This window comes from Dermochelys coriacea, chromosome 1 (assembly GCF_009764565.3).
Source record: "Dermochelys coriacea isolate rDerCor1 chromosome 1, rDerCor1.pri.v4, whole genome shotgun sequence".
Classification (NCBI taxonomy): Eukaryota; Metazoa; Chordata; order Testudines; family Dermochelyidae; genus Dermochelys; species Dermochelys coriacea.
In genome coordinates this window covers 120,839,773-120,865,046 of record NC_050068.2, presented here as the reverse complement: position 1 = coordinate 120,865,046, position 25,274 = coordinate 120,839,773, and the positions used below count along the sequence as shown (strand labels likewise).

At 40.9% G+C, this 25,274-nt stretch overlaps 1 protein-coding gene across 4 annotated transcripts in view; it reads left to right on the top strand.

Moving 5' to 3' along the window:
* The window catches only part of ATP10A (ATPase phospholipid transporting 10A (putative)), a 161,656-nt gene extending 148,891 nt beyond the window's left edge, over positions 1-12,765 (top strand). For all 4 annotated transcript variants that reach the window (XM_043492158.1, XM_038413442.2, XM_043492250.1 and 1 more), the window contains 6 exons: positions 350-475; positions 4,662-4,862; positions 7,281-7,361; positions 7,454-7,558; positions 8,275-8,462; positions 8,941-12,765. In XM_043492158.1, the coding sequence (XP_043348093.1) occupies positions 350-475; positions 4,662-4,862; positions 7,281-7,361; positions 7,454-7,558; positions 8,275-8,462; positions 8,941-9,655 (1,416 nt within the window). In that variant the 3' untranslated portion in view covers positions 9,656-12,765. The remainder of the gene's footprint in view (positions 1-349; positions 476-4,661; positions 4,863-7,280; positions 7,362-7,453; positions 7,559-8,274; positions 8,463-8,940) is intronic.
* The last annotated feature ends 12,509 nt before the right edge of the window (positions 12,766-25,274 follow it).

Genomic DNA, 25,274 nt, shown 5'->3' with positions numbered 1-25,274 from the left:
CCTTCCTCACCCCACTTCCTTCCTACGGTTTGTCACTCATGTCACCATCTGTAGTAGTGTAGATTGTAATCTTCTAGGAGCAAGCACACTGTCATTTTGTGTGTTCTCTGAAGCACCTGGTTTGCTTTGGGGCACTATAAAATTATAACTATTTGTGAAAGCCTTGAGGACATAATGGGCCAGTCTCTTCTTTCACTTACACCAGGATGGAACTAATGCAACTCCATTGGACTTTAATGGTGTTACTCTTGCTTTATGTTTGTGGATGTTGGCAGGATACTCCAGTGCACTGTCTGTGTGTCTTAGGTGACACTTTACAATAGTGATTTCAACTCTTCTTTCATTGAAGGCAGTGATGGCGAGTGACTTTGCAGTCCCAAGGTTTCAGCATTTGGAAAAGCTCTTGCTTGTTCATGGACACTGGTGTTATTCCAGGATTGCCAATATGGTGCTGTATTTCTTCTACAAAAATGCAGTAAGTGTTTGACTTGACAGTTTTGTGGCTCCTCATGTTTCCAGGGTTTATTTTGTGTGAAATGAGCATGAGGTCAGCCTTCAAATCATGGTTTATAAATAAGCTTCAAAGAAGTTTGTAGAGTTTGAAGACAGCTGGCTGCCATTCACAGGAATAGCAGGCCCCACTCTGTGACAGCGACAGTATGCTGCGGAATGTGAAAATTAGGTAACATGAATAAGAAGTGCTGCTTAACAAAAGTTTCTTTATCAAGCAGTACTTTTTGCAAAAATTTTGCTGGCTAGATATACGAGCCTTTAATGCCAAGTCCACTCTGTGCTGGTCTGAAGTAGTAGTAGGTGTGTTTTCTCTTCCTAATCCTGTTTTATAATTGTTTGTGCAAATTGTAAATTGACCCCAGTTATCTGAGCTAATTTGGGCCATCTATCAACCAAGCATATTGGAAGAGTTTTGGTTTTCCCTTACTTCCTTCAGCCAAATAAATACACCGTGAAAGGAGCACATTGCAATACATATCGAAGTATGGGCCTGAATCTCCGCCCAGTTACACTAGTGCCAATAATGAATAACTCCTTTACTAGATGCCGGGCTATTAGAAACCCAGCTCCTCAGCCCTGCCTGAGACCCTTTGCATCACTCACACAATACTCAAACAGACAGCCGAGGCTTCCTTCAGCATGGAAGAATCATTGACTGGCATGAAGATATTGTGGATTTGCATCGCCTGCTCACTCTTTTGAGAGTAAGGATCATGAAAGAGTGGGATGGTGTAGGGCCAGGCCAGACACAGCACTCCTGATGCTCCAGAGCATAATGGAAGTGAGAATATAGCTTAATGTGTGTAATTGAGAGAGCAAGTAGCACCTGGTCTAATTAAGGTTGATTTCCAACTTTTGTATAATCCCTGCTCATAATTTTCTTTTGGTCTAAAGATGCCATGTCAGGTGTCAGTCCAAAGGTAACTTTTAATTGTCTTGCGACAAGACTGTATTTTTGCTCAAATTGCTGATGAGAATAGGAACACCATGCATGCTAGGTGAATAATAAAAATAATCATTGGTTGAACTATCTTTGAGTTAACATGGGCACGATAAAAATATGCTAAGCATGTTCTGATCAGGAAGGTTATACTTACATGCTTTCAAAAACTAATCAAAGTAAACACTTCTAAATTCTGAAGTTCCAAAGATCTCACCAAACCTTAAAAAGCAAGCTAAATTTGAATAGTTGGCCTACGCTAGTGCTCCCACCATTGCTACCATTGGTGGAGCGGTACCTGTGGTAATGCAATGGCAGGAAACTTACCAGCATTTTTCGGTAAGTTGACCGAATGCTGGTGTACACAGGCTCTTCTAGGCTTAATCCTGAGATGTGTTGAGCATCTGAACCTTCCTATCTATGTATTTCTGTTGTGCCCGTCACCATGGTAATACTTAACCTCATCAATGACAGTGGAATATTATACTTTCAGAGACGTGTACTCAGAGCAATTTTATTTTTAAACCAAAACACTCTCAAGAAATATATGTAAGTACATTCCAAAGATCAGCATGCAAGGATTCAATTTATACATTTGCATTTTTGTTCAATCCTTGTAAAATCATAGAATCATAGAATATCAGGGTTGGAAGGGACCCCAGAAGGTCATCTAGTCCAACCCCCTGCTCAAAGCAGGACCAAGTCCCAGTTAAATCATCCCAGCTAGGGCTTTGTCAAGCCTGACCTTAAAAACCTCTAAGGAAGGAGATTCTACCACCTCCCTAGGTAACGCATTCCAGTGTTTCACCACCCTCTTAGTAAAAAAGTTTTTCCTAATATCCAATCTAAACCTCCCCCATTGCAACTTGAGACCATTACTCCTCGTTCTGTCATCTGCTACCATTGAGAACAGTCTAGAGCCATCCTCTTTGAAACCCCCTTTCAGGTAGTTGAAAGCAGCTATCAAATCCCCCCTCATTCTTCTCTTCTGCAGACTAAACAATCCCAGCTCCCTCAGCCTCTCCTCATAAGTCATGTGCTCTAGACCCCTAATCATTTTCGTTGCCCTTCGTTGTACTCTTTCCAATTTATCCACATCCTTCCTGTAGTGTGGGGCCCAAAACTGGACACAGTACTCCAGATGAGGCCTCACCAGTGTCGAATAGAGGGGAACGATCACGTCCCTCGATCTGCTCGCTATGCCCCTACTTATACAACCCAAAATGCCATTGGCCTTCTTGGCAACAAGGGCACACTGCTGACTCATATCCAGCTTCTCGTCCACTGTCACCCCTAGGTCCTTTTCCGCAGAACTGCTGCCGAGCCATTCGGTCCCTAGTCTGTAGCGGTGCATTGGATTCTTCCATCCTAAGTGCAGGACCCTGCATTTATCCTTATTGAACCTCATTAGATTTCTTTTGGCCCAATCTTCCAATTTGTCTAGGTCCTTCTGTATCCTATCCCTCCCCTCCAGCGTATCTACCACTCCTCCCAGTTTAGTATCATCCGCAAATTTGCTGAGAGTGCAATCCACACCATCCTCCAGATCATTTATGAAGATATTGAACAAAACGGGCCCCAGGACCGACCCCTGGGGCACTCCACTTGACACCGGCTGCCAACTAGACATGGAGCCATTGATCACTACCCGTTGAGCCCGACAATCTAGCCAGCTTTCTACCCACCTTATAGTGCATTCATCCAGCCCATACTTCCTTAACTTGCTGACAAGAATGCTGTGGGAGACCGTGTCAAAAGCTTTGCTAAAGTCAAGAAACAATACATCCACTGCTTTCCCTTCATCCACAGAACCAGTAATCTCATCATAAAAGGCGATTAGATTAGTCAGGCATGACCTTCCCTTGGTGAATCCATGCTGACTGTTCCTGATCACTTTCCTCTCCTCTAAGTGCTTCAGGATTGATTCTTTGAGGACCTGCTCCATGATTTTTCCAGGGAAAAATCTTACATTCCTCTACACACACACACCCCCACCCCAATTACAAGTGTTATTTTTCATGCTGTATTCAGTAAGACATCCAACTGCAGACATTTTCTGAAGCTGTTGCCCCCTGGCTTGAATGAAACTTAAGAATCTGTTTGTGGTTGCTCTGCTTCTGCTGCCTTCAGAGCCTGTAAGAGCAATTCTAGTTGCTACCGACCCTGAAACCGTGGTGGGAAATCCAATTTCTAGACTTGAATGTGTCAGACATATAGTGGCTTCCCTCAGGGAAGGAGAATTCTAACTTCCTCTAAGATGCAAGTACCGGATTCATTCACAGGGAGACCACTCTTGATGAATTGTCCACAGGGAATCTAGATAACTGTGCTGCATACATTCTGCTAGATCTCTATCTCCTCAGGTTTTTACATTTGTTTGTATTGTGCCAATTTCCATTCAACAGTAGAACCTAGCATATAAAAGGAAGAGAAAGCTGGGTCAAACAGGAGCTAAGGGAGAGGGCACATCCTCTCCCCTCCTAGCTAGTTAAAGCAAGGAAAGCCTTCGAGGAATTACAGACAAGTATTTTCAGTTGATTTGCTTTTAATTTTTGTGATTGTTTGGTGGATAATCAACAAGTCTGGCAAACAGGGCCGTAGCAGGACCGAGGCTTGGAGCTTTATTTCATATGGATTTATGTTTGTTCCTTATGTTTGTTAGTGGGTTTGTTTTATCATTACAGTCTTGAAAAGAGCCTTTGTGAGCTAGCTAAGTCTCCAGAAAATTCTCAAACCAACACAAGATATTGAAATAGAAACATGATCCTTTTTACGACGGTAATAAACAACACAGTGAGATCTACATTCATGAAATATACGTGGAAATCCACACAAAAATGGTGTCATTATTCATTTATGTTTAGCCGCATTTTGTATTTGAGAGTTATAATTGGTTTGAAAATTAATTTCATATGAGGCAAAGCCCCAATCATATCTAAGACCACAAGCCTGTTAAGACTTATACACATGCTTAATTTTAAGCATGAGTAGTGGGAATGGGAATAATAAATAATAGAAGGTCAGGTGTCCTCGGTGGGGACTACTCATTACTTTAGGTTAAGCACATGTGCAAGTCTTTGCAGAATCAAAGTCAACATGATTTCACAGAGCCATGGAGAGATGATGTACTGAGATTTACACTGTTTTTTCCCTACTTGTTTTCAATTCCAGACTGATTATGCTTCATGTCCTGCTGTTTTGATTGCAGATGTTTGTGGCCCTTCTCTTCTGGTACCAGTTCTATTGCGGGTTCTCTGGCTCTTCAATGATTGATCAGTGGTACCTGATCTTCTTTAATTTATTATTCTCTTCTCTTCCACAACTGATCACTGGTGTGCTGGATAAGGATATACCAGCTGAAGTGCTAATTGGTGTACCTCACCTCTACAAAAGTGGCCAGAAAATGGAGGTAAAAACTTTGCCTTTCAGAAGATTTTTTTCTGATGGTCATGAATTTAAATGAAAACCAAACTTGGTGGCAAAGGACACATTTGCACCAAATAAAGCTAAAGAATGGGAGTCTGAGAAACTGTTTTTCTTGCTTGTTAGCATTTCTAGATGTACATCTACACTGGTATAAAAGACCCATAGCTGGCCACGAGGAGGGAGGGCCTCAAAGCCTGGTGTCCAGTCCAAGCCCAAACATCTACGCTGCAATTTTATAGCCTTCAGCCAGAGCCCCAGAAGCCCCAGTCAGCTGACCTGGGCTCTGAGACTCAGTGTTTTCATTGCAGCATAGACATACCATATAATAATCCTAACCAAAATATCTAAATGCCAGAAACTAAATAAGCCAGAAAAAAGCCTTTTTGTAAACAGTATCTTAAAATATATGGATTTATGTTTGTTAGTGGGTTTATTTTTCTCCCCAATTTATTCTGAGCACCTACCCTTTGAGGAACTAGCTGCTGTTACAAATTTCATATATAAACACAAAATAAGTAATTTTATATATTGTGTAATAGAGTAAAATGGACTATTCCTACCATAACATAATGCTGTTTACCCACCAAAAACAAGAACTTGTTCAATCCCCAGCCCTTCCACAAGGAAGGGAAGGATGAACCTGTAAGTGTGGCCAGAGGGTTAACAAATCTGGGATCTGGTGGCCCAAGGGTGAAGTGAGTTACAGAGTCAAAAACCCTTTATGGCAAACACGTTATCTGCTGACCATTTCTGTGTAAACTGCAAGGAAAGGGGCAGAAGGCCATCAAGCTAGACCACTTCTGCTGATTGCAACTGCAATTTTATCATGAGGGGAGAAGGGTGGCTTCTCAGGTTAGCAAAACTATCATTGTCAAGAGATGTCTTCTTGATCAGAAGCCTTACAACAGGTTCCTCAAAGACAACTGGCACCTTGGCCTCTGAAGGGAGTCATTGATTCTCTCAACCCACAGTGCACCCAGTACTTGGTGCATTACATTTCTAGTAATATTTCTAGATGCTATACTTGAAAGAAGAGGTGAAGAATTTCAGAGCTGCTCATTTTCGGTGTGTTTGTCTTGATCCTCTTTTTTTTTATCACCTGTTGTTTCTGGGCTTTATATTTCCATCCTTTGGCCTGCTGCTCAAGAACATTGCAATTAAAGTTCTACAAAATAAATGCCCCTATTTACTTCCCTACAAAAAGATGTCAAAAATAGTTAGTTTATGATTTAGTTTAAGCTGATTTTGAGGTTTTATTTGGTTTTCTTAATTGACAAACCAGTGTAAAAGATGGATTAGTTTGGCAAAACGGTCAGCAGATTGACAAGAGAAACATTTCATGTTCACAGTAGAATTCTTTCTCAAATCTGAGTCCATTGTCCATTCTGAGGTTCTTTGAATGCTATTGAATACCTGTCTAAAAAGACTTATAAATAACATTTTGCTTGTAGGTAGCCAGTAATATCCTCACTCTTCTCTTTGGAAAAGATTTTAATTGAATCTGTCTACATGTTGTTTAATTAGACCAAAGAACACAAGAGTTTTATGGGAGTCTCATTTCTAGGCTTAGGAAACCATGAGCTAGAGGAAAAAGGAGCTTAATGAATTCATTAAAAAAAAATTATCACAGGAAATGTGAAACTCGCATAAGAACATTAGTAAAATAAATGAACATTTTGCAGATCTGATGTTTACAAAATGATTTCCTCTATACTCAATTGTTCTGTATAATAATTCATGTGAATGTAAAAAATGGTTAAATTATTTATACCAATGTGTTAGTAAAATTCAGTACTGTTTCTTAAGGAGTGATTATATTGCTGTGTAAATATACATTGAATATTGTTGTGGATTTTCCTTTCAATGTAAGCTGCATACTTTCATATTTAATCTTTCGTGAATATATAATCTTTCATTTTATATGTAGAACACTTAGGGCCAGATTTTTAAATGTGTTTAGTTGCCTAACTCCTCACTGAAATCAGGCACCAAAATACATTTTAAAATCTGGTGCTTAAACCCCAGTCCTGCAAAGATGTAAGCATCTGTTGAAGTTTGAATACCACAAGTATGTAAGTCCACTGAAGTCAATAGGACTTAATTATAATGGATAAAATTAGGCACATATGCAAGTCAGTGTTGGATCAGGAGCTTAGTTCTAAATTATATCCTCTTGTGGAAAAACTCACAGAAGAGGATGCTTTAGAGGCAGAAATTCAGGTCATGGAAATCCCAACTAATCACTCCATCAGGAGGGTGGGGTTTGTTGGCCTGGGAAGGGAGAAGAGTGATGAGGTTGTCTGCACAAGCACTGGAAGAAATACATTTCAATTCAGATTTTTGTCTGGCACTAACAAATGGATTCTTCATTAGACTCTTACTGTATGTTTTTATGTCACAGGAGTACCAACCACACATGTTTTGGATGAACATGATTGATGCACTCTATCAAAGTCTAGTTTGTTTTTTCATCCCTTTTTTCGTAAGTTATCCATTCAGACATCCGATTTCTTGCAATGTGAGGAGCAGACTAGAAAATACAGATTAGAGTAAAGCCCCTTTCCTTCTTTTCAGACTTACTATGACTCAGAGGTGGATCTGTTCTCCTGGGGAACCCCCATCACCACAATAGCTCTTTTTACCATCATATTACATCTGGCTATTGAAACCAAAACTTGGGTAAGTCGTCCACAGGAAAATTATAGAGGAGTCTTCTGGGATATTTTACCTATTTCCTTAGTGTGTCACTCTTTAAAATCAAGAAAAGTGTGTTTTATTCCCTCAGCGCTGTCTGTTTTTATCAAGCATTTCAACCAAACATGAAAATGATTTGAAACGGCAAGCCGTGAGCAGCTTTGTAATCCTGGGATAACATGATTTTGGCAATTAATTGATCTTTAAATATTCATGGTAAATAGGCCCAATGGCCTGTGATGGGATGGGATCTGAGTTACTACAGAAAATTCTTTCCTGGGTATCTGGCTGGTGAATCTTGCCCATATGCTCAGGGTTCAGCTGATCGCCATATTTGGGGTCGGGATGGAATTTTCCTCCAGGGCACATTGGAAGAGGCCTTGGGGAGTTTTCACCTTCCTCTGTAACATGGGGCACGGGTCACTTGCTGGAGGATTCTCTGCACCTTGAAGTCTTTAAACTACAATTTGAGGACTTCAATAGCTCAGACATAGATGGAGGTTTATCGCAGGAGTGGGTTGGTGAGATTCTTTGGCCTGCGTTGTGTAGGTTGGACTAGATGATCATAATGGTCCCTTCTGACCTTAATATCTATGAATCTATGAATAAGGATTTAGGAAATGACATTGATGTAAATACATTCTATGCATGGATTTTGTACCCAAAAATTAAAAATCAGTTTTTGTTGCTGTTTCTTCTAGACTTTGCTCCACTGGTCATCTTGTATCTTCAGTATCCTTTTATTTTTCATTGTCGCTCTCGTTTATAATGTTTCTTGCCCAATATGTTATCCTCCATCCAATCCCTACTGGACTATGGAAAAATTGATGGGCGAGCCTGTGTTTTACTTGATTTGTATTATATCACCAGTTGTTGCATTACTGCCCAGGTATAGTATCTTCCCCCTATGTGTGTGTATGTTAGTGCTTGTATACTTTGTGGTGGAATGGGAGAAAAGGTGAAGGGATGTGCCTGAATATGATTTGGGGGTAAGGGGCTTTTCTTATTTTTTTCTAATTTTTCTTTTTATTGTCAACCAGCTGAAGTATATTATTATCTTCATTTGATTCTTTAAGTTTGCTGGTTAGCAGAGTCAGAGTCAAATTACTTGTGTATTACTATTATCTCTGGTGAGTAGTTATTGTACATCATATATTGTCAGGGTACTCAGAGCTCTTTGGGTAATCTTTTTATTTTAAACGTCAAATCTAAAGAAAATGAGTTAACTGTGGTACTTGCCTGTGTAAGCTCTCATTCTGTTAAAGTAATTGTTATATTCTGTTCTGTGGACATTTTTCTCTTGATAAAATCTAAAGCAGTTCCTCTTTCTTTGATTTCTTTTCATATGTACATTTTTCCTCCTTCAGATTTCTGTACAGAACCTTTCAGGGGACAGTCTTCCCAACTCAAATTCAGCTTGGACGCCAGTTGAATAGGTTACCTCCAGAGACTCGCAACCAGATTCTGAATAGGTTGAATATCAAAAAGGAATCCTTTCCCCAGAAACCACCAGGTGCAGAACATTCCCCACGGAATCCTCAGTCAAATGCTAGTGATTGTTTTAAGGCCTGTAACCAAACTTCACCTTCGCAACCATCTCAGCATGGAAATGACCCAGCTTTCCCATCAAATACAAGGGCAGAACACACAACAGGATTGAGTGTTACTGCTTCTCCTCCTGGAGCTCTATTATGTGGGGGAAATAAACACTCCTCAGTGGCAAACAGTCAAGAACAATCCCTGGGATTTCACAAAATTACTTACAACACTTCAGAGATGGAGACAATGTCTGTAGAAGAAATGTTCCCATGGAACACAACAATTGACCAGTCAGGCTTCAGTTTATTGAACTGGATCACATCAACTCCCCTGTTCGGTCGATTTGGGAGAGTTTTACAACTGTCACCATGTCGTTTACGAAATGAAGTACAGGACAACGTGTCTGTGCTTGGCTCCATATCTTCTTTACATCAGGACTTTAAAGGCTTAACAGGGAAGTACTCAAACGACTTCCAGGAACAAATTAAAGGGACCCCAACTAATTGCTGTAAAAGTGAGACTCTTGAAACTACCTTCTTATGACATGGGCCTTGAGTACATTTATATATTTGCACAGATGTATAGTGAAATTACTCTAATTGTTTCCAGAGATGAAACAGGAAATAAAAAAAATATTTTAAAAATGTTTAAGTACTATATATTGAAATAAGAGCTTTAAATATAAAGAAGAAAATACACTTGAATTTTCCAGTTCTCTCTTTATTTTTTTCATCTCATTTTATAAGAAATGCAGGTTGTTTTTTTTTCAGTTGCTTCTCTTTCATTCTGGCAAGTATTGCAAGCAATGGACTTACCTACTTTGTCCAAATGGTCTGGATTTCAGGAGAAATTATAGACATGATTATAGTTGGGTTAGCAATCATGGAGGGGAAAAACATGATGGTAACGCTATATCCCAGCAGTTTGTATAATTTGTCATCTGATTTAAAATAAAAAGCCTCTGTGAGGTCTGACAATCAAGTTTTTAAGGGGAAAACTGCTGGGCAGGTCTTTGAAAATATCCTACCTCTTTGTAAATATTAACAGTCTCTCACTACTGTACAAATACATCTTATAAATGTCACCATATTTTGGTATCGCCTCAATAGCATTTTATTTCTCATTATAAAACAATAAATAAGTGACCATCCATAATACAAAGTAGTTGCCCAGTCTGGCATTAATAAGAGTTCAGGCCTTCACTTGCAGTCAGTAAAAATAGTTTGCATTTGGCAGGTCAGTCCATTTCTTTTTAAAAGAAAAACTGCTTTGCTTTGTAAAGAGATGTTATGGGGGGACGTGACTGTATGCTGTATGTGCAGTATGGTATAAGTCAATGGGAACTGAGAGCACACTCAGCATTGAAATGCCACAGGACTTGTTGAAGAATGTAGGTCCAGTTTGCTAAAGAATACATGGCCCTTTGTTATAGATTACAACCTCTTTCACTTCTAGTTCAGTGACTTGAAGCCCAAGTCATTAGTGACCATCTTTACCTCGGGAGGCTGTTTTGGGTTTGTTTACATAATCACATAGCATGTGCCATCTCCACACACAAACTAACACAGGACATAGTTGTCACTTATTGTCTTTGCAGCCTGAGTTTTCAGAACATCCCATTTTTGTTTACTATTGGTTGTGTAAGCTCAGAACTTGCACACCTCATTCTCTGTCTGTTGACAGGAAATCCCCAGCCATATTGGCTCCCATGGAGTCCCTCAACCTTAAGCCCCATACACTGGTTTCTAAGTCTCTTTGGGTATTTTTAAAATGGTTTCCATGTTGGCCTCTTCCCACAAACACAGACAGAATTGGTCATATCAGAATGTGAAACTTGAACAAAGGGAAGAAGTAAAAGCAATATAAATAAAGGGTTACTATCAGCCTTCATTTGTGTTGCCCTGATAAAATGCGACACACAATTATACACCAAACTACATTTTGGAATGATAATATTTCTATCTTCATTATTAAGTAGATACTGAATGTGCTAAATGTATCCACAGGTCTCACATATTCTAGCTTTTCATTAAACATGAGGTTGACTTGGGGAAGGACTTATGACTCAAGCAGGGCTTTATCATTTTTTCCTCGCCTCTAAAAAGAATGTGTTAGGTCTAAAACAGAGGAAATCTCTCTTCTTTTTAATAGATTCTTGGTGGCTGAAAGTGTTGTAATGCTTCTACATTCTGTATGGTTACCTTAGAAATCAGGCAGTAGATTTCTACACATGCTCAGATCATGAAATGCATCCCATAGAATCCTGTTGAGAGGATTCATTTGTCTACTTGACCTTGCAGACATTTAACATAGACTATGCAGCATGTGCCAGCCCAAAGAACTGTCCTAGGTGGAGCTACAATCTCTTTTTTAATGGCAAAGGAAGTAATGGCTCAACTTTTTAAAGCAATATCAGTGTGAAAATATTTCCATCTGGTAGAAACATTTCCTCTATTTTAAAACAGGATGTCAGGGTGAAATCCACTCCACCCACATAAAGCTAGACACCAAGTGGGTGGAGTTCAGAAAAGCTGGGGCCACCACATCCACTCCCTGGCCCAACAATATCTGTGACCAGGGCAGGAGGCTGCTATGTATGGCCCTTGTGGCTGCTATTGCAGCACAGCTCCAGATGCCCCAAGGCAGGTATACAGGGTGTTCGGGGCCACTGGATCCATGGAAATGCAGATCCTGTGGCCCTTCCGCTTCTCTCCCTATCATTGTTACTGCATTGTAATAGCATTTAGAGGCACCAACCAAAACTGGAGCCCTATTGTGCTAGGCACTATAGAAACAGATACTAGTGACCTGTACATTGATTTTAAATAGCTAGATATAAGTACAGTAATATTAACAAAGAACTCTAACATCTTAGTGCCTCAATTTCAGATGTTATATTTCTGGCAGATATTTACTATGAGGCAAAACCTGGCATACAAAATCTTGAAATGGAAGCAAAATTGTACACCAGTATTTACTTGGTTCAGCTGTATTTATGTGCCAAGATCATAATGCCTCTATTTTTGATGCAGATGTAAAACCAAGACCCTGGCCACTGGTGACTATTGATGGACCTCTGGTCCTTTTCACAAGTTCAGAGGTGATATGGTTGATCTGCGACCCTGGCCCAATTCGGATTACATTCCACATCGATTTAAGGGCTTTGTTCAGGAAAACAGCTGATTCCTGATGGCTGCTAGGGAATGAAAGCTCCTCAGGCCTCCCTAGTTATGCAGCTACAGAGGCTTCAAGGGGCAACTTTCCCATCCACCTAATATCACATTATGAGTTGGATGGTGAGAATGCTCAACATCTTACAGGACTGGGTTTTACAATACCACTCAAGATGGCATTCTTTCCATAACTGATGTCCCAGACTCCACTCACTCAATTATGATGTTGTGCCACTTTGTCACTTCCTGTCCTAAGCAGCTGAGTAGTGCTTCATTAAGCTCATTCCATTCTCTCACTGTCTGAATTTTGGTGGCGGGTTAAGTGCTCCCTATCAACGGACAGATAGTCTTTGTGAAACGTTTTGAGATCTTTATTGATGAAAGATGCTATATCAAAATATTTTGCACTAACTGGTATATTGTTTATTTTGCAATATGTGGATATGTTAAATATGGTTAAAATAAATTAGAACAAACCTGGATGTCACTTCATTTGGTGGTTCAGTCATCTGGGAATCACATTTTCTTCCCTAATCCTGGAATCCACATTAAAAAAACTCAAACCAAATAAAACATCTTTTGCCACAGCTATTTCTCAGTTCAAATTGTACAGCCCCGGAGGCATTATTCTGCCTCCAATTAAATTTGGAAGGGTACTTTGTATCCTGACACATGTAGGAGTTCTGGGAAACATTGGTGGCATAAAGAAAAGGAGTATTTGTGGCACCTTAGAGACTAACAAATTTATTCGAGCATAAGCTTTTGTGAGCTACAGCTCACTTCATCGGATGCATTCATTGGTGGCATAGTAAGCCAGACAGTCCGGATAAATATGTACTGTAGTGGAATAGTAGCAAATACTCACATCCACCCCCCCAAGCTTCAGAACCTGCGCTCTAGTTCAAGTCTGTCAAACCAGATTGGGAGGTTCACTTCCATCTGCTCCAAAATGCTGTGTAGACATACCCTCTCTTCCATTACTAATCACCTAAACAATCTGGCTCCTCAAATATCATGGAAGGGTCTAATTTTACTCCCATACTTTCCCCTAACAATCCTTTATATTAAACATCTATGTAGATGGCTGCACTGTCTGCAGTTTAAGACACTACTGTAAATGTTGTGCAGTGCTGGTTATTGGCTGTCTTAAACATGCCACTCTAAGAAATTGCTGCAGTGGGGATTTTGGATACTTAATTAGTGAAAAGAATTCCAACAACTGATAGTGCTTATGTGTGAAGCTAATTAAGATTTCTTAATGAATAAGCCATTTAACAGTTCCAGCCTGTGTGTCTTCAATTAAAAAATAAAACTGGAATTACAGCAAAATAGCCTTTTTGGTAACCTACATGCAGGGCCAAATTTTCAAGTGTCCTCTAATTTTGGATGCCCAGCTTTAGATGCGTAGGGGCCTGTTTTTCAGGTGTGCTGAGCACCTATGGCCCCGTTGAAATTTAGTTGGAGCAGAATTGATTTCAGATGGAGTTCCTGGCCTCAGCACCAGGGCTGGCTCTACCGTTTTTGCCGCCCCAAGCAGTGGGAAAAACCTGTCGTCGCCGAATTGCTGCTGCGGATGGCAGGAGAGAGAGCAGCTGCTGCCGAATTGCCGCCGCCGCAGAAACTCTGCTGCCCCTTTCTAACTGCCAACCCAAGCACCTGCTTGGAGCACTGGTGCCTGGAGCAGACCCTCCTCAGCACATCTGAAAATCAAGCCCCAGGTGTCTGAAACTGGCAACACAAGAACCGAGCAACCCAAAATTAGTGGCCACTTTTGAAAATGTGGGCCAGGTTCCAAGGGTCATAAGTTACATTGAAAGCAGAACCTATTAAGAGACTAAATTCTGGGGCATATGTTGATCTTTTGGGCTTATCTCCAACATGAACAATGCCTTCCAAGTGGTTTTAGGGGTGTTTGCTCTGTCCAGTAATTTCCCTTTGACATTTAAGGTGCACCACCACATATATCCATCCATGAGAAGGTTTAGCATATTGTACCCAGGGAAGGTAAAGGCAGCAAATTCTTGAAGTCTATTTTGCAGATGTGAGAATTCTTATGAGGCCAAATTTTAAGGTGCCATTTGTGACAAATTGGGATGTGTATAAATGTCAAGTACCCTCAGATTATCTGTTTGATAGTAATCTGTCTGACTGCCAGGAGTTACATCAAAAGACACTGCTGAGGGAGAAACCCACAGGAAACAAAACTATAGCAAAGATAAGGCTCCTTGAAGAGAAATGGCAGGGATCCATTCAGGTGAGACTAGATTACTCTTCCCAAGGCTAAAGCCTGGGATCAAAGGAGATCCAAAAGATCAAGGACCTACAAAAGGGAAATTGTTTGGGTGACCTGAGAGGGTATGTCTACACTGCAATTAGACACCTGCCGCTGGCCCATGCCAGCTGACTGGAGTGCATCGGGGTCAGGGTGTGGGGCTGTTTCATTGCAATGTAGACACTCCAGCGTGGGCTGGAGCCTGGGCTCTGGGACCCACCCACCTTGCAGTGTCCTAGAGCCTGGGCTCCAGCCTGAGCCCAGACATCTACACACCAGTTAAACAGCCCCGCAGCCCAAGTCCCGCAAGCCTGAGTCAGCTGGCACAGGCCAGGTATGGGTTTTTAATCACAGTGTAGACACACCCAGAGAGGCTGGCAAGCTATGTCAGTAAAAAGGCTCACAGTGAGACAGAGCCCGGGGGCATGCTGCTGCACTGCAAGCTGTTTCTCCCTGCCTGCGGTGGAGTTCGCTGGGCTGAGGGGAGCTTACCAATGTGAGGAGGCGTTTATTGTTTTACCCTTTGCTCTCTCTGCTTGGTACTTTTGAGACATGAATAAATCCCGCTTGGTTTTAAAGATGTTTGTTTCTGTCTCACTGCAACTACCTGCTGTCACAGGTTCCTGGAGAACCAATGGCTCGCAGCTGCAGATGCTGTTGTACCCGCTAAGCAGTCAAAGTCTGTACCCAGTAGGCTGTAACCTACAGCGGAGGTTAAAGATAATCTAGGCATGGCCCAATATCTAAACAAATACTTTGCCTCAGTCTTTAATAAGGCTAAAGAGGATCTTGGGGATAATGGTAGCATGACAAATGGGAAGGAGGATATAGAGGTAGATATTACCATATCAGAGGTAGAAGCGAAACTGAAACAGCTTAATGGGACTAAATCGGGGGGCCCAGATAATCTTCATCCAAGAATATTAAAGGAATTGGCACCTGAAATTGCAAGCCCATTAGCAAGAATTTTTAATGAATCTGTAAACTCAGGAATAGTACCGAATGATTGGAGAATTGCTAATATAGTTCCTATTTTTAAGAAAGGAAAAAAAAGTGATCCGGGTAACTACAGGCCAGTTAGTTTGACATCTGTAGTATGCAAGGTCCTGGAAAAAATTTTGAAGGAGAAATTAGTTAAGGACATTGAAGTCAATGGTAAATGGGACAAAATACAACATGGTTTTACAAAAGGTAGATCGTGCCAAACCAACCTAATCTCCTTTTTTGAAAAGGTAACAGATTTTTTAGATAAAGGAAATGCAGTGGATCTAATTTACCTAGATTTCAGTAAGGCATTTGATACCGTGCCACATGGGGAATTATTAGTTGAATTGGAGAAGATGGGGATCAATATGAACATCGGAAGGTGGATAAGGAATTGGTTAAAGGGGAGACTGCAACGGGTCCTACTGAAAGGCGAACTGTCAGGTTGGAGGGAGGTTACCAGTGGAGTTCCTCAGGGATCGGTTTTGGGACCAATCTTATTTAATCTTTTTGTTACTGACCTTGGCACAAAAAGTGGGAGTGTGCTAATAAAGTTTGCAGATGATACAAAGCTGGGAGGTATTGCCAATTCGGAGAAGGATCGGGATATTATACAGGAGGATCTGGATGACCTTGTAAACTGGAGTAATAGTAATAGGATGAAATTTAATAGTGAGAAGTGTAAGGTTATGCATTTAGGGATTAATAACAAGAATTTTAGTTATAAGTTGGGGACGCATCAATTAGAAGTAACAGAAGAGGAGAAGGACCTTGGAGTATTGGTTGATCATAGGATGACTATGAGCTGCCAATGTGATATGGCTGTGAAAAAAGCTAATGCGGTTTTGGGATGCATCAGGAGAGGCATTTCCAGTAGGGATAAGGAGGTTTTAGTACCATTATACAAGGCACTGGTGAGACCTCACCTAGAATACTGTGTGCAGTTCTGGTCTCCCATGTTTAAAAAAGATGAATTCAAACTGGAGCAGGTACAGAGAAGGGCTACTAGGATGATCCGAGGAATGGAAAACTTGTCTTATGAAAGGAGACTTAAGGAGCTTGGCTTGTTTAGCCTAACTAAAAGAAGGTTGAGGGGAGATATGATTGCTCTCTATAAATATATCAGAGGGATAAATATAGGAGAGGGAGAGGAATTATTTCAGCTCAGCACCAATGTGGACACAAGAACAAATGGGTATAAACTGGCCACCAGGAAGTTTAGACTTGAAATCAGAAGAAGGTTTTTAACCATCAGAGGAGTGAAGTTTTGGAATAACCTTCCAAGGGAAGCAGTGGGGGCAAAAGATCTATCTGGTTTTAAGATTCTACTCGATAAGTTTATGGAGGAGATGGTATGATGGGATAATGGGATTTTGGTAAGTAATTACAGGTTTCAGAGTAGCATCTTAATTGGGTTGTGTGGGATCCCCAATTCGAGTTCCCCCTCTACCTAGTGGGGGAAGGGATTTCAACAGGGCTCTGCCACCTCTCCTGAGTGTGCTCTAAGTAGGGGAAACCATACATCCTGTTTTGGCCAGGACAGTCCCTTTTTTAAGCCCTGTGCTGGCTATCCCAACTTTTTTTGGCAAAAGTGGGCATTTGTCCCATTTGCTCTTACCAACTTGATCAGTGTAACCAGTAGCATACTCACTTGGCAGGGGGACTGGATCCTGGGTCTCTCCCTCCAAAGGCTACATGGGCCTACAGGCTACACAGTCATTCTCGTGCTTATGCTCGCTAGAGTCATTGGGGCTTGAGAGGAACTGGGTAAAACAGCCTTTATTTTGAATTTATTTTTGGACTTGGATACTCCAGAAGGGGGTGGAGTTTTATTTAATGACTTGGCCAGAGAGTCAAATTACTGCACTGAGTTACAACAGCAAGTCACTGCAGCTTTCCAAGCAGGCTGAGAAGGGGAAACTGAGGCAGAGCCTCCCCAGCCCATAAAGGAGCACTCTGGAGGTAACAGCCCTGTAACAGTCAGAAAACCAGTTTTTAATCAACAGAAAATTTTCTAGCAGCCCTAATTATCACTCGCACTTTTATCCCCACATGAACTAAGTTTCTTTGAATAGATTGGGGGTTTGTGAGATTTCTGTCTTTTTATACCATTAGCTTTTGTAGATACGGTTAACTTTTATTTAGTTTTATGTTTTGCAACTAGAAAGTTATTGCAATAGCTGAAAGGGAATTAATCTTAAAATCCATGTAAAGATGACTGAAATAAAAACACTGGAAACAAGACAAAATGCTTACACTGATTCTTAATTTAAATTAAGACACTAATTAAAGGCTAAAGGTTCTCTCCTCAATGTATGATGAAAATCATTAATGCTAATGTGAGTTGACTGCATATATCAAGGGAAGAATATACCCTAAAGTTACCAAGGTTTTGCGCTAAATTTCTGAGTCTAATGAAAGTTAACCATTTGAACTCAAGTTCAGTGAGGATATGATTCTATTTCTTGGTAACCTACCAAGACCACTATAAAGTTCAGCTTATAGGAGTCTATCCTGTTTAGGTTCTCACACTGCACCCAACACCTTCTCCTTCCCCCTGTTAAATTGAATGTTCCTGTGCCTAAAGGGTGTGAGCTAGCAGTAAGGTCAGTGACTTTTTAAAAAGAAAACAATTGTGAATTTTCAATCAGAAACCCATTGCTGGGAAAGTTTATGAAGGTCAATGTACTGAGAATAATAGAAACTTTCTTGATTCATTCCATGTTTTTTCTAGAGAAAAGACCCTGGGGTGAGAGAGGCATGGCATGTGCTGTGCCTCTAAGGGTGCATCCGCACTAGGAAAAAAGATGGGCTCTTACTGGCTTTAGCTAGCACATGAGAGCATGCTACCATGGACAACGCAATGGTAATTTTAACACAAGTTATTGAGGTAAACACTAGAGGGGATGCACAGCTTTTAGGGTACCACTATGCTGCCCTGGCCCTTTTACCAGGTGTGAAGGGGCCAAAGCTGGGGTATATTGTGCACATAAATCTTCCCATTTGTTCTCACCAGAGCTTGGACCCCACCAGTTTTATGAAATATTTGTGAAATGCGAGAATATGCTGGGTGTTGCCACCTACATGAGAGCACCAGGCATTCTGCTTTTCTTCAAAATGGCCTCCCATGGCAGCTATTCCAAGGGAGCAATGCTACTGTCAACCAATAGGGGTAAGGGTAGGATCATGACTACAGGAGACATAATCTTCACAGGAACCACACAAAGTGTATGTAACCCTGTGCTAGCAGAAATAACACCCACAAACCTCACTGCATTCAGAGCTACATCCAAAAATGCCAGTTCTTCACCCTAGATTTCCACAATAGCCCCCTCGTTCTTACAAAGCAGTTAAAAGCAAAACACATCTAAATCTGTAACTGCTTTTTTGGTGGCAGGGAAGGAAAGAGAAAGAGAGCATTGTTATATTTTAACTCAGGGGAGGGGCTCAGGTACCATGGTGATGCAGGCCATATAGATATAGCTAAATGGAGGGAGAGAAAATTCTCCTGCCCAGTATCGACATGAGCAGCTTTATAAATTAGAGTGGGCTTGTGTAGGCCATCACATGAGTAACTATAGATGTTTCACCTATAAGGTTCTTCAGATGCTTATCACTTTGCAAGTGAGAATAGCATATGCTTTCCCATTCTCGTATGCCCATACCTAAGAGCATGCTTTCTTCCATGGAAATACAGTAGTTGCAATTGCAGTGTCATTTCCCAGTGTTTGCTACTGAACTGGTAAGTGCAATGCCACAATATTTTCTTCTACTTAGAACAGGAAAAGCCTGGGAGATCTTTCAGCTTTCACTTTTGGTAAATGTTGACTCTTTAATGGCAACCACTGTCCATAACTCCACAGACAGATTACAGTAACTAGAAAATCAAGGTTAAAAAAAAACAGCACCAAATTAAGTTAGTTTCTAAATTTATTTTGCTTAAATGGAAATTTTAATTTCAAGGATTTGCTGTTAAAATGTGAACATTTACTAACAGTTATCGGCAATGGTATTTGATATTTCCACAATTTGCCCCTTTATTTACCACAGAGATCCCTTATTCTAATGACTGTCAAATTATTTTGTACTTGCCTACCTTATTGGATGGGGATCAGGTAATGTGAAGATTAATGGCTGAGCTGTTGAGATGAAAAGTACTATACATGCATGTGACTACTTGACTCTAAGCATATGGCTAAGTGTTTGCAGGAACCAAGCAAGTGCTTTTATTGTTTGTTGTTTTATTTTATTGCTGTGTTTCTACTAAGTGCTCAGGGGAAATAGCATTTTATGCATGGAAACATGTGCTGTGTTAAATTATGTTGCAAGGTGTGATGTGAAACAGATTTTTGAGTGCCGTGAAGCACTATTTGGAAAGTGTGAACATTCAAAACTCTCCCACCAGTCAATAACTGACACAATGCAAAAAGTAAGAACAAGGCCAGGTGCATCGGCACCTCCAGATGACTTCCTCAGAGATACTTTCAGTTTTCTTCTGTTTTCTATTTCTGCTTCCTGACGCAGCTTTTCGCAAGTTTAAACTTTTCTGCTGGAACTGACTCCACTGCTCACTCTAAATTCCTTCCTTCCACTCCCAAATTCACACCTCTCCAGGCCAAAAGTGTCCCATGAAGCCTCTGTTTCTGAGTGGTTTATTTTATGGGTATCCACTTATCTGAAATAACTTGAACTTGATTTTCACCAGTGCACAACTGCTGTTGCTCAGCACCTCCCCATCTATAGTTGGGCTCCCAACATCAGAGGCCACCTCTGCAAAATGTCCTTCATGAAGTCATCTGTGCCCTGACATTTGGTATTAGGACAGAATGTCCAGCAGTAATAATGCAATAAGAAAAAACAGAATATTATGTCTGAGTCAAAACATGGGAAAACACACCCTAGTAAACTGTAACGAAACAAGCCCCACAAACTCTGTGCATGCAGGTATATGCATAGATACTTGGAGCAAAGCTGTCCTGCAAGGAGCAGTCCACAGGTAGTCAGTGTAGAGGTTTCATACCCAGTTAGGAATGTGGGTGTTTAATGCACAGTTATTACTCTGCAGGAACTATGCTGATATTGAGCCTGTACGCCATCATTTACACTTCTGTATAGTGGGTGGCATCAGCATAGCAGTATTTTGCTCTACTTTACATGACTGCACAAGGTACAAGGCAGGGGAGAGTCAGACCCATTACTTATTCAGTGTATGAGAATTGATCTCTTTTGAGATCCACCATACTGTATTTTTAATACTTTTAGTGTATCATTGGTTTTGCACATTACAAGTAGCTCGTTGGCTAAAGCCCAACACTCCTCAAAATGGCGTTGGAACTGCTGTTTGTCCTGTGATCTTTCCATTTCAGTGTAATTTTAATCCCCACCGGCTTTATGAAAACAAAGCTAAATGATGTTTTCTATCAATGGGTTATGAGAGTGCGCTGTATGTAAAATTATTGCTGTCATGCACCTTCTGGGCCCAGTCCTGTGAGGTACTGAGCATCTTCCACTCTTGTTGATTTTAGTGTGAGCTGACTCAGAACCAGGAAGGATCATCCCTTTAAAATGATGCAAAAATCTGAAGAGCCCTCCTTTTATGTTAGCTGTACTGAGGCCAGGGCAAAGACTTCACCAAGAAGGTTCAAGCTGCTCATGAAACACTTATTTATACAGGGAGGGGGCAATTAACAGTATATATGTCAGGAGGAATTCATTTCCACCCTCCTCCAAAGTAGCTGGCCAATGTAATTTTGCTAATAGAAGACTGTTAGATTCTGGAAATCTAAGTACACTATATCCACTGGGATCCAGTGGACATAGTGTACTTAGATTTCCAGAAAGCCTTTGACAATGTCCCTCACCAAAGGCTCTTACATAAATTAAGCTGTCATGGGATAAGAGGGAAGATCCTTTCATGGAGTGAGAACTGGTTAAAAGACAGGGAACAAAGGATAGGAATAAATGGTAAATTTTCAGAATGGAGAGGGGTAACTAGTGGTGTTCCCCAAGGTTCAGTCCTAGGACCAATCCTATTCAACTTATTCATAAATGATCTTGGCAAAGGGGTAAACAGTGAGGTGGCAAAGTTTGCAGATGATACTAAACTGCTCAAGATAGTTAAGTCCAAAGCAGACTGTGAAGAACTTCAAAAAGATCTCACAAAACTAAGTGATTGGGCAACAAAATGTCAAATGAAATTTAATGTGGATAAATGTAAAGTAATGCACATTGGAAAAAATAACCCCAATTATACATACAATATGATGGGGGCTAATTTAGCTACAACTAATCAGGAGAAAGATCTTGGAGTCATCATGGATAGTTCTCTGAAGACATCCACGCAGTGTGCAGCGGCAGTCGAAAAAGCAAATAGGATGTTAGGAATCATTTAAAAAGGGATAGAGAATAAGATGGAGAATATCTTATTGCCCTTATATAAATCCATGGTACCCCAACATTTGAATACTGTGTACAGATCTGATCCCCTCATCTCAAAAAAGATATACTGGCATTAGAAAAGATTCCGAAAAGAGCAACTAAAATGATTAGGGGTTTGGAACAGGTCCCATATATCACGAGAGACTAAAGAGGTTAGGACTTTTCAGCTTGGAAAAGAAGAGACTAAGGGGGGATATGATAGAGATATATAAAATCATGAGTGGTGTGGAGAAAGTGAATAAGGAAAAGTTATGTACTTGTTCCCATAATATAAGAACAGGGGGCCACCAAATGAAATTAATGGGTAGCAGGTTTAAAACAAATAAAAGGAAGTTCTTCTTCATTCAGCGCATAGTCAACCTGTGGAACTCATTGCCTCAGGAGGTTGTGAAGGCTAGGACTATAACGGGGTTTAAAAGAGAACTGGATAAATTCATGGAAGTTAAGTCCTTTAATGTCTATTAGCCAGGATGGGTAAGGAATGGTATCCCTAGCCTCTGTTTGTCAGAGGGTGGAGATGGATGGCAGGAGAGAGATCACTTGATCATTACCTGTTAGGTTCACTCCCTCTGGGGCACCTGGCATTGGCCACTGTCAGTAGACAGGATACTGGGCTGAATGGACCTTTGGTCTAGCCCAGTATGGCCGTTCTTATGTTCTAAAAATATCCCTAGATGAACTAAAATCACACCACAAAGGCCTTACACTAATCCCCGGGTGTGATCGTTTTTCCGCAGGTATTTCCTAGCCATTACTATCAAGATGCCATGCTCAAGGATTATAATGTCATATACGGGGCTGCATTAATGGACCACCTTATGGTACCCAGGCCTAGAGCCCCCAGAAGACTACAGTCCCCTTAATTATGATCTTACATATTTCATCTTCTATTTTCTTTTATTTATGGGGAGCTAAAACCATGTCTGTATCCTGTGTACATCACTGTAAGAGCAGAAAATAGTGTTTGCCATTTTTATTTAATCACAGTTGATACACACACCCCTTGAAAATGGCTTGACAAGTGGCCTGATTGTTTTTTAGATAAACATCCATGTTTTTTAGATAAACATCCATGTGCTTGAACTGCAGAATGAACATTTAAATTAATGGGCAGACTGCTGTGTGTTTGCTCATGTTGGCATTAAGGGACAATAGTCGAACTGCTCCTGAGTTGCAAGTTTGCAAATCCTGGATTTGTAGACCAACCATGCTACTCAAGTGGGGATGCTAAACAGAAACAAAAAAATTGAAAGCAGCAGTGTTCTTGGAAAAAAATTGGGAAATTTAAGCTTAGTGGATTTTTCAAAAACCCAGAGAGACCCCTGCAAGAGAGCTGAATTGGCTGAAAAAGTGATGGGAACCTACATGGAGCCAGCAACCTTGAAAATTTGCAAGCAGAAGGAAAGACCATAGAAATACAGTAGCTGTGCAAGAAAAAATGGTAAATGTATCAACTGCTAACCAAGTTTCTGCAGATCCTGCACTATGCAGAAAATCTGAAGCAACAACAGCCAGTTTGGTTTGTGGATGCTAAAGATTTGGCTGTGTGTGTAGAAAGATGGATGTAGAAAACTCCTGACTTCTGTGAAGGTAATGGCAGTGAAGAGAAGAACATTTCCAAAAGAACTTTCTTCATTTTGTCTGCACAAAAATGAAGGTTGAGTGATATTGGTTTAGTTACTCTCCAGCTACTGGCTACGATTCCTGCTTTGCATAGAAGCTTTTCTCCAGTGGATCACATGCTCTTACAGAAGGATTCAGCAATTGCAAACATCCCAAGTGACTTTCAGAGCATAAGAGAGGTACCAAACACACTGAAACTGTGGGCTGGCTTCTTGGATTAAACGTACAAAACCCTCATTTGGTAAGGCTGACTCTGCTCTGGTATGGTACTTTAATTCGGAACAGCAGTACTAGAGAAACATCCTTCAGGGTGTGGTGGCAGTTATTTAAAGATTTAAAGTGCTCATGGGCTAGGCTTCGATGGTGAGAGTGAGGTGTAAGCATCCAAAAAACAATGGAAAATATTTGGGGATTGTCACAAAGTGCTTCAATAGGTATCCAGCAAGCAACACTGCCTAGCCTGTTTTCCTAGACTCCTAGTCACAAACACACACAATGAGTTTCTTTTCCATCATAAGTACCTTTAATCTTCTGTTTCCACAAGGGTAGGGCATGCTACAGGTATATAGCAGAAGGGGCTTTTAACACAGCTGCTTTCCTCCAGCTAGCTTACTGTGTGAGCTCTACCTTTACTGCCTTGTCCCCCCAGTTTTATATTCCTCCAGGTCCTAAGCCAATTGTCTCATTAGCTCAGCAATCACCACCCAGATGTCTATAATTCCCCCACAGTAACTGGCTAATTAACCTGACAAGTTTGTAGTCCTCATAGTATGCAGCCACTTCAGTGACCAGGGTACTACAGACAGTGCCATGCCACAGGGATTTTAGAGCCATTACAGTTTGATCCATGTCTGGCTGACCACCTTTCGAAATCTGGACAGAAGGGGAAAGGTAAGCTCTGCTACCTGTCCTCAACTCTAGGTGACAAAGTCATTGAATTGATAGGAAAGAAAACGTAATATATCATGTAAGAGATTTGCAGCAAGCCAAGTATTTCTCTGTCATTGTTTCTTCAGCATTGCTGTAGCACATACAGACCAGCTCACATTCTTCTTCTGATTTCTCCACTCAGATGGGCAAATAACGGTGTGATTCATTGAGTTTCAGTCACATGAGAACCACACAGGTGCAAACCTGGCTGAGGCTGTGCTGGCTATGATAAATAACCGAGGTTTGGATGCGTCTAACAGCTGTGGACAATTATATGACATTGCTAATAAGATGGCTAGTTGTTCCAATGGTCTGCATGCCTACCTGTCATGGAAAAACCACTAGGCCCCAGGGACCTCTTGGTGCCAACAGGGCAATGACATGGGGGAGGGGATAGAGTTTTACAGGGATCTACAGGTCAGATATATGCATAATAGTTCACCACAGTGTAGTATGTGAGCTCTCTGCTGAGAGCCAGTAACACACTGGTAGTCATAATCACTGCAAAAAGTGTGTATGGATAATATCAAAGGAGTATCTATGCTAAATTTATGTTCTAAAGTCTTGGAGGTAATGTAGTTCATTCCGTCTGGACACTTGTATTTTGTGTATTGTCTGCCCCACAGAGTAGGCCTATTTGCATACTGACTCACAGGCAAAAGGAGAGATTGCAAAATCTACCAGAGAGGGAATTCACAGGATGAACCAAGTAACAAGGGGTGTCTTGTTTATGACTAAAGAC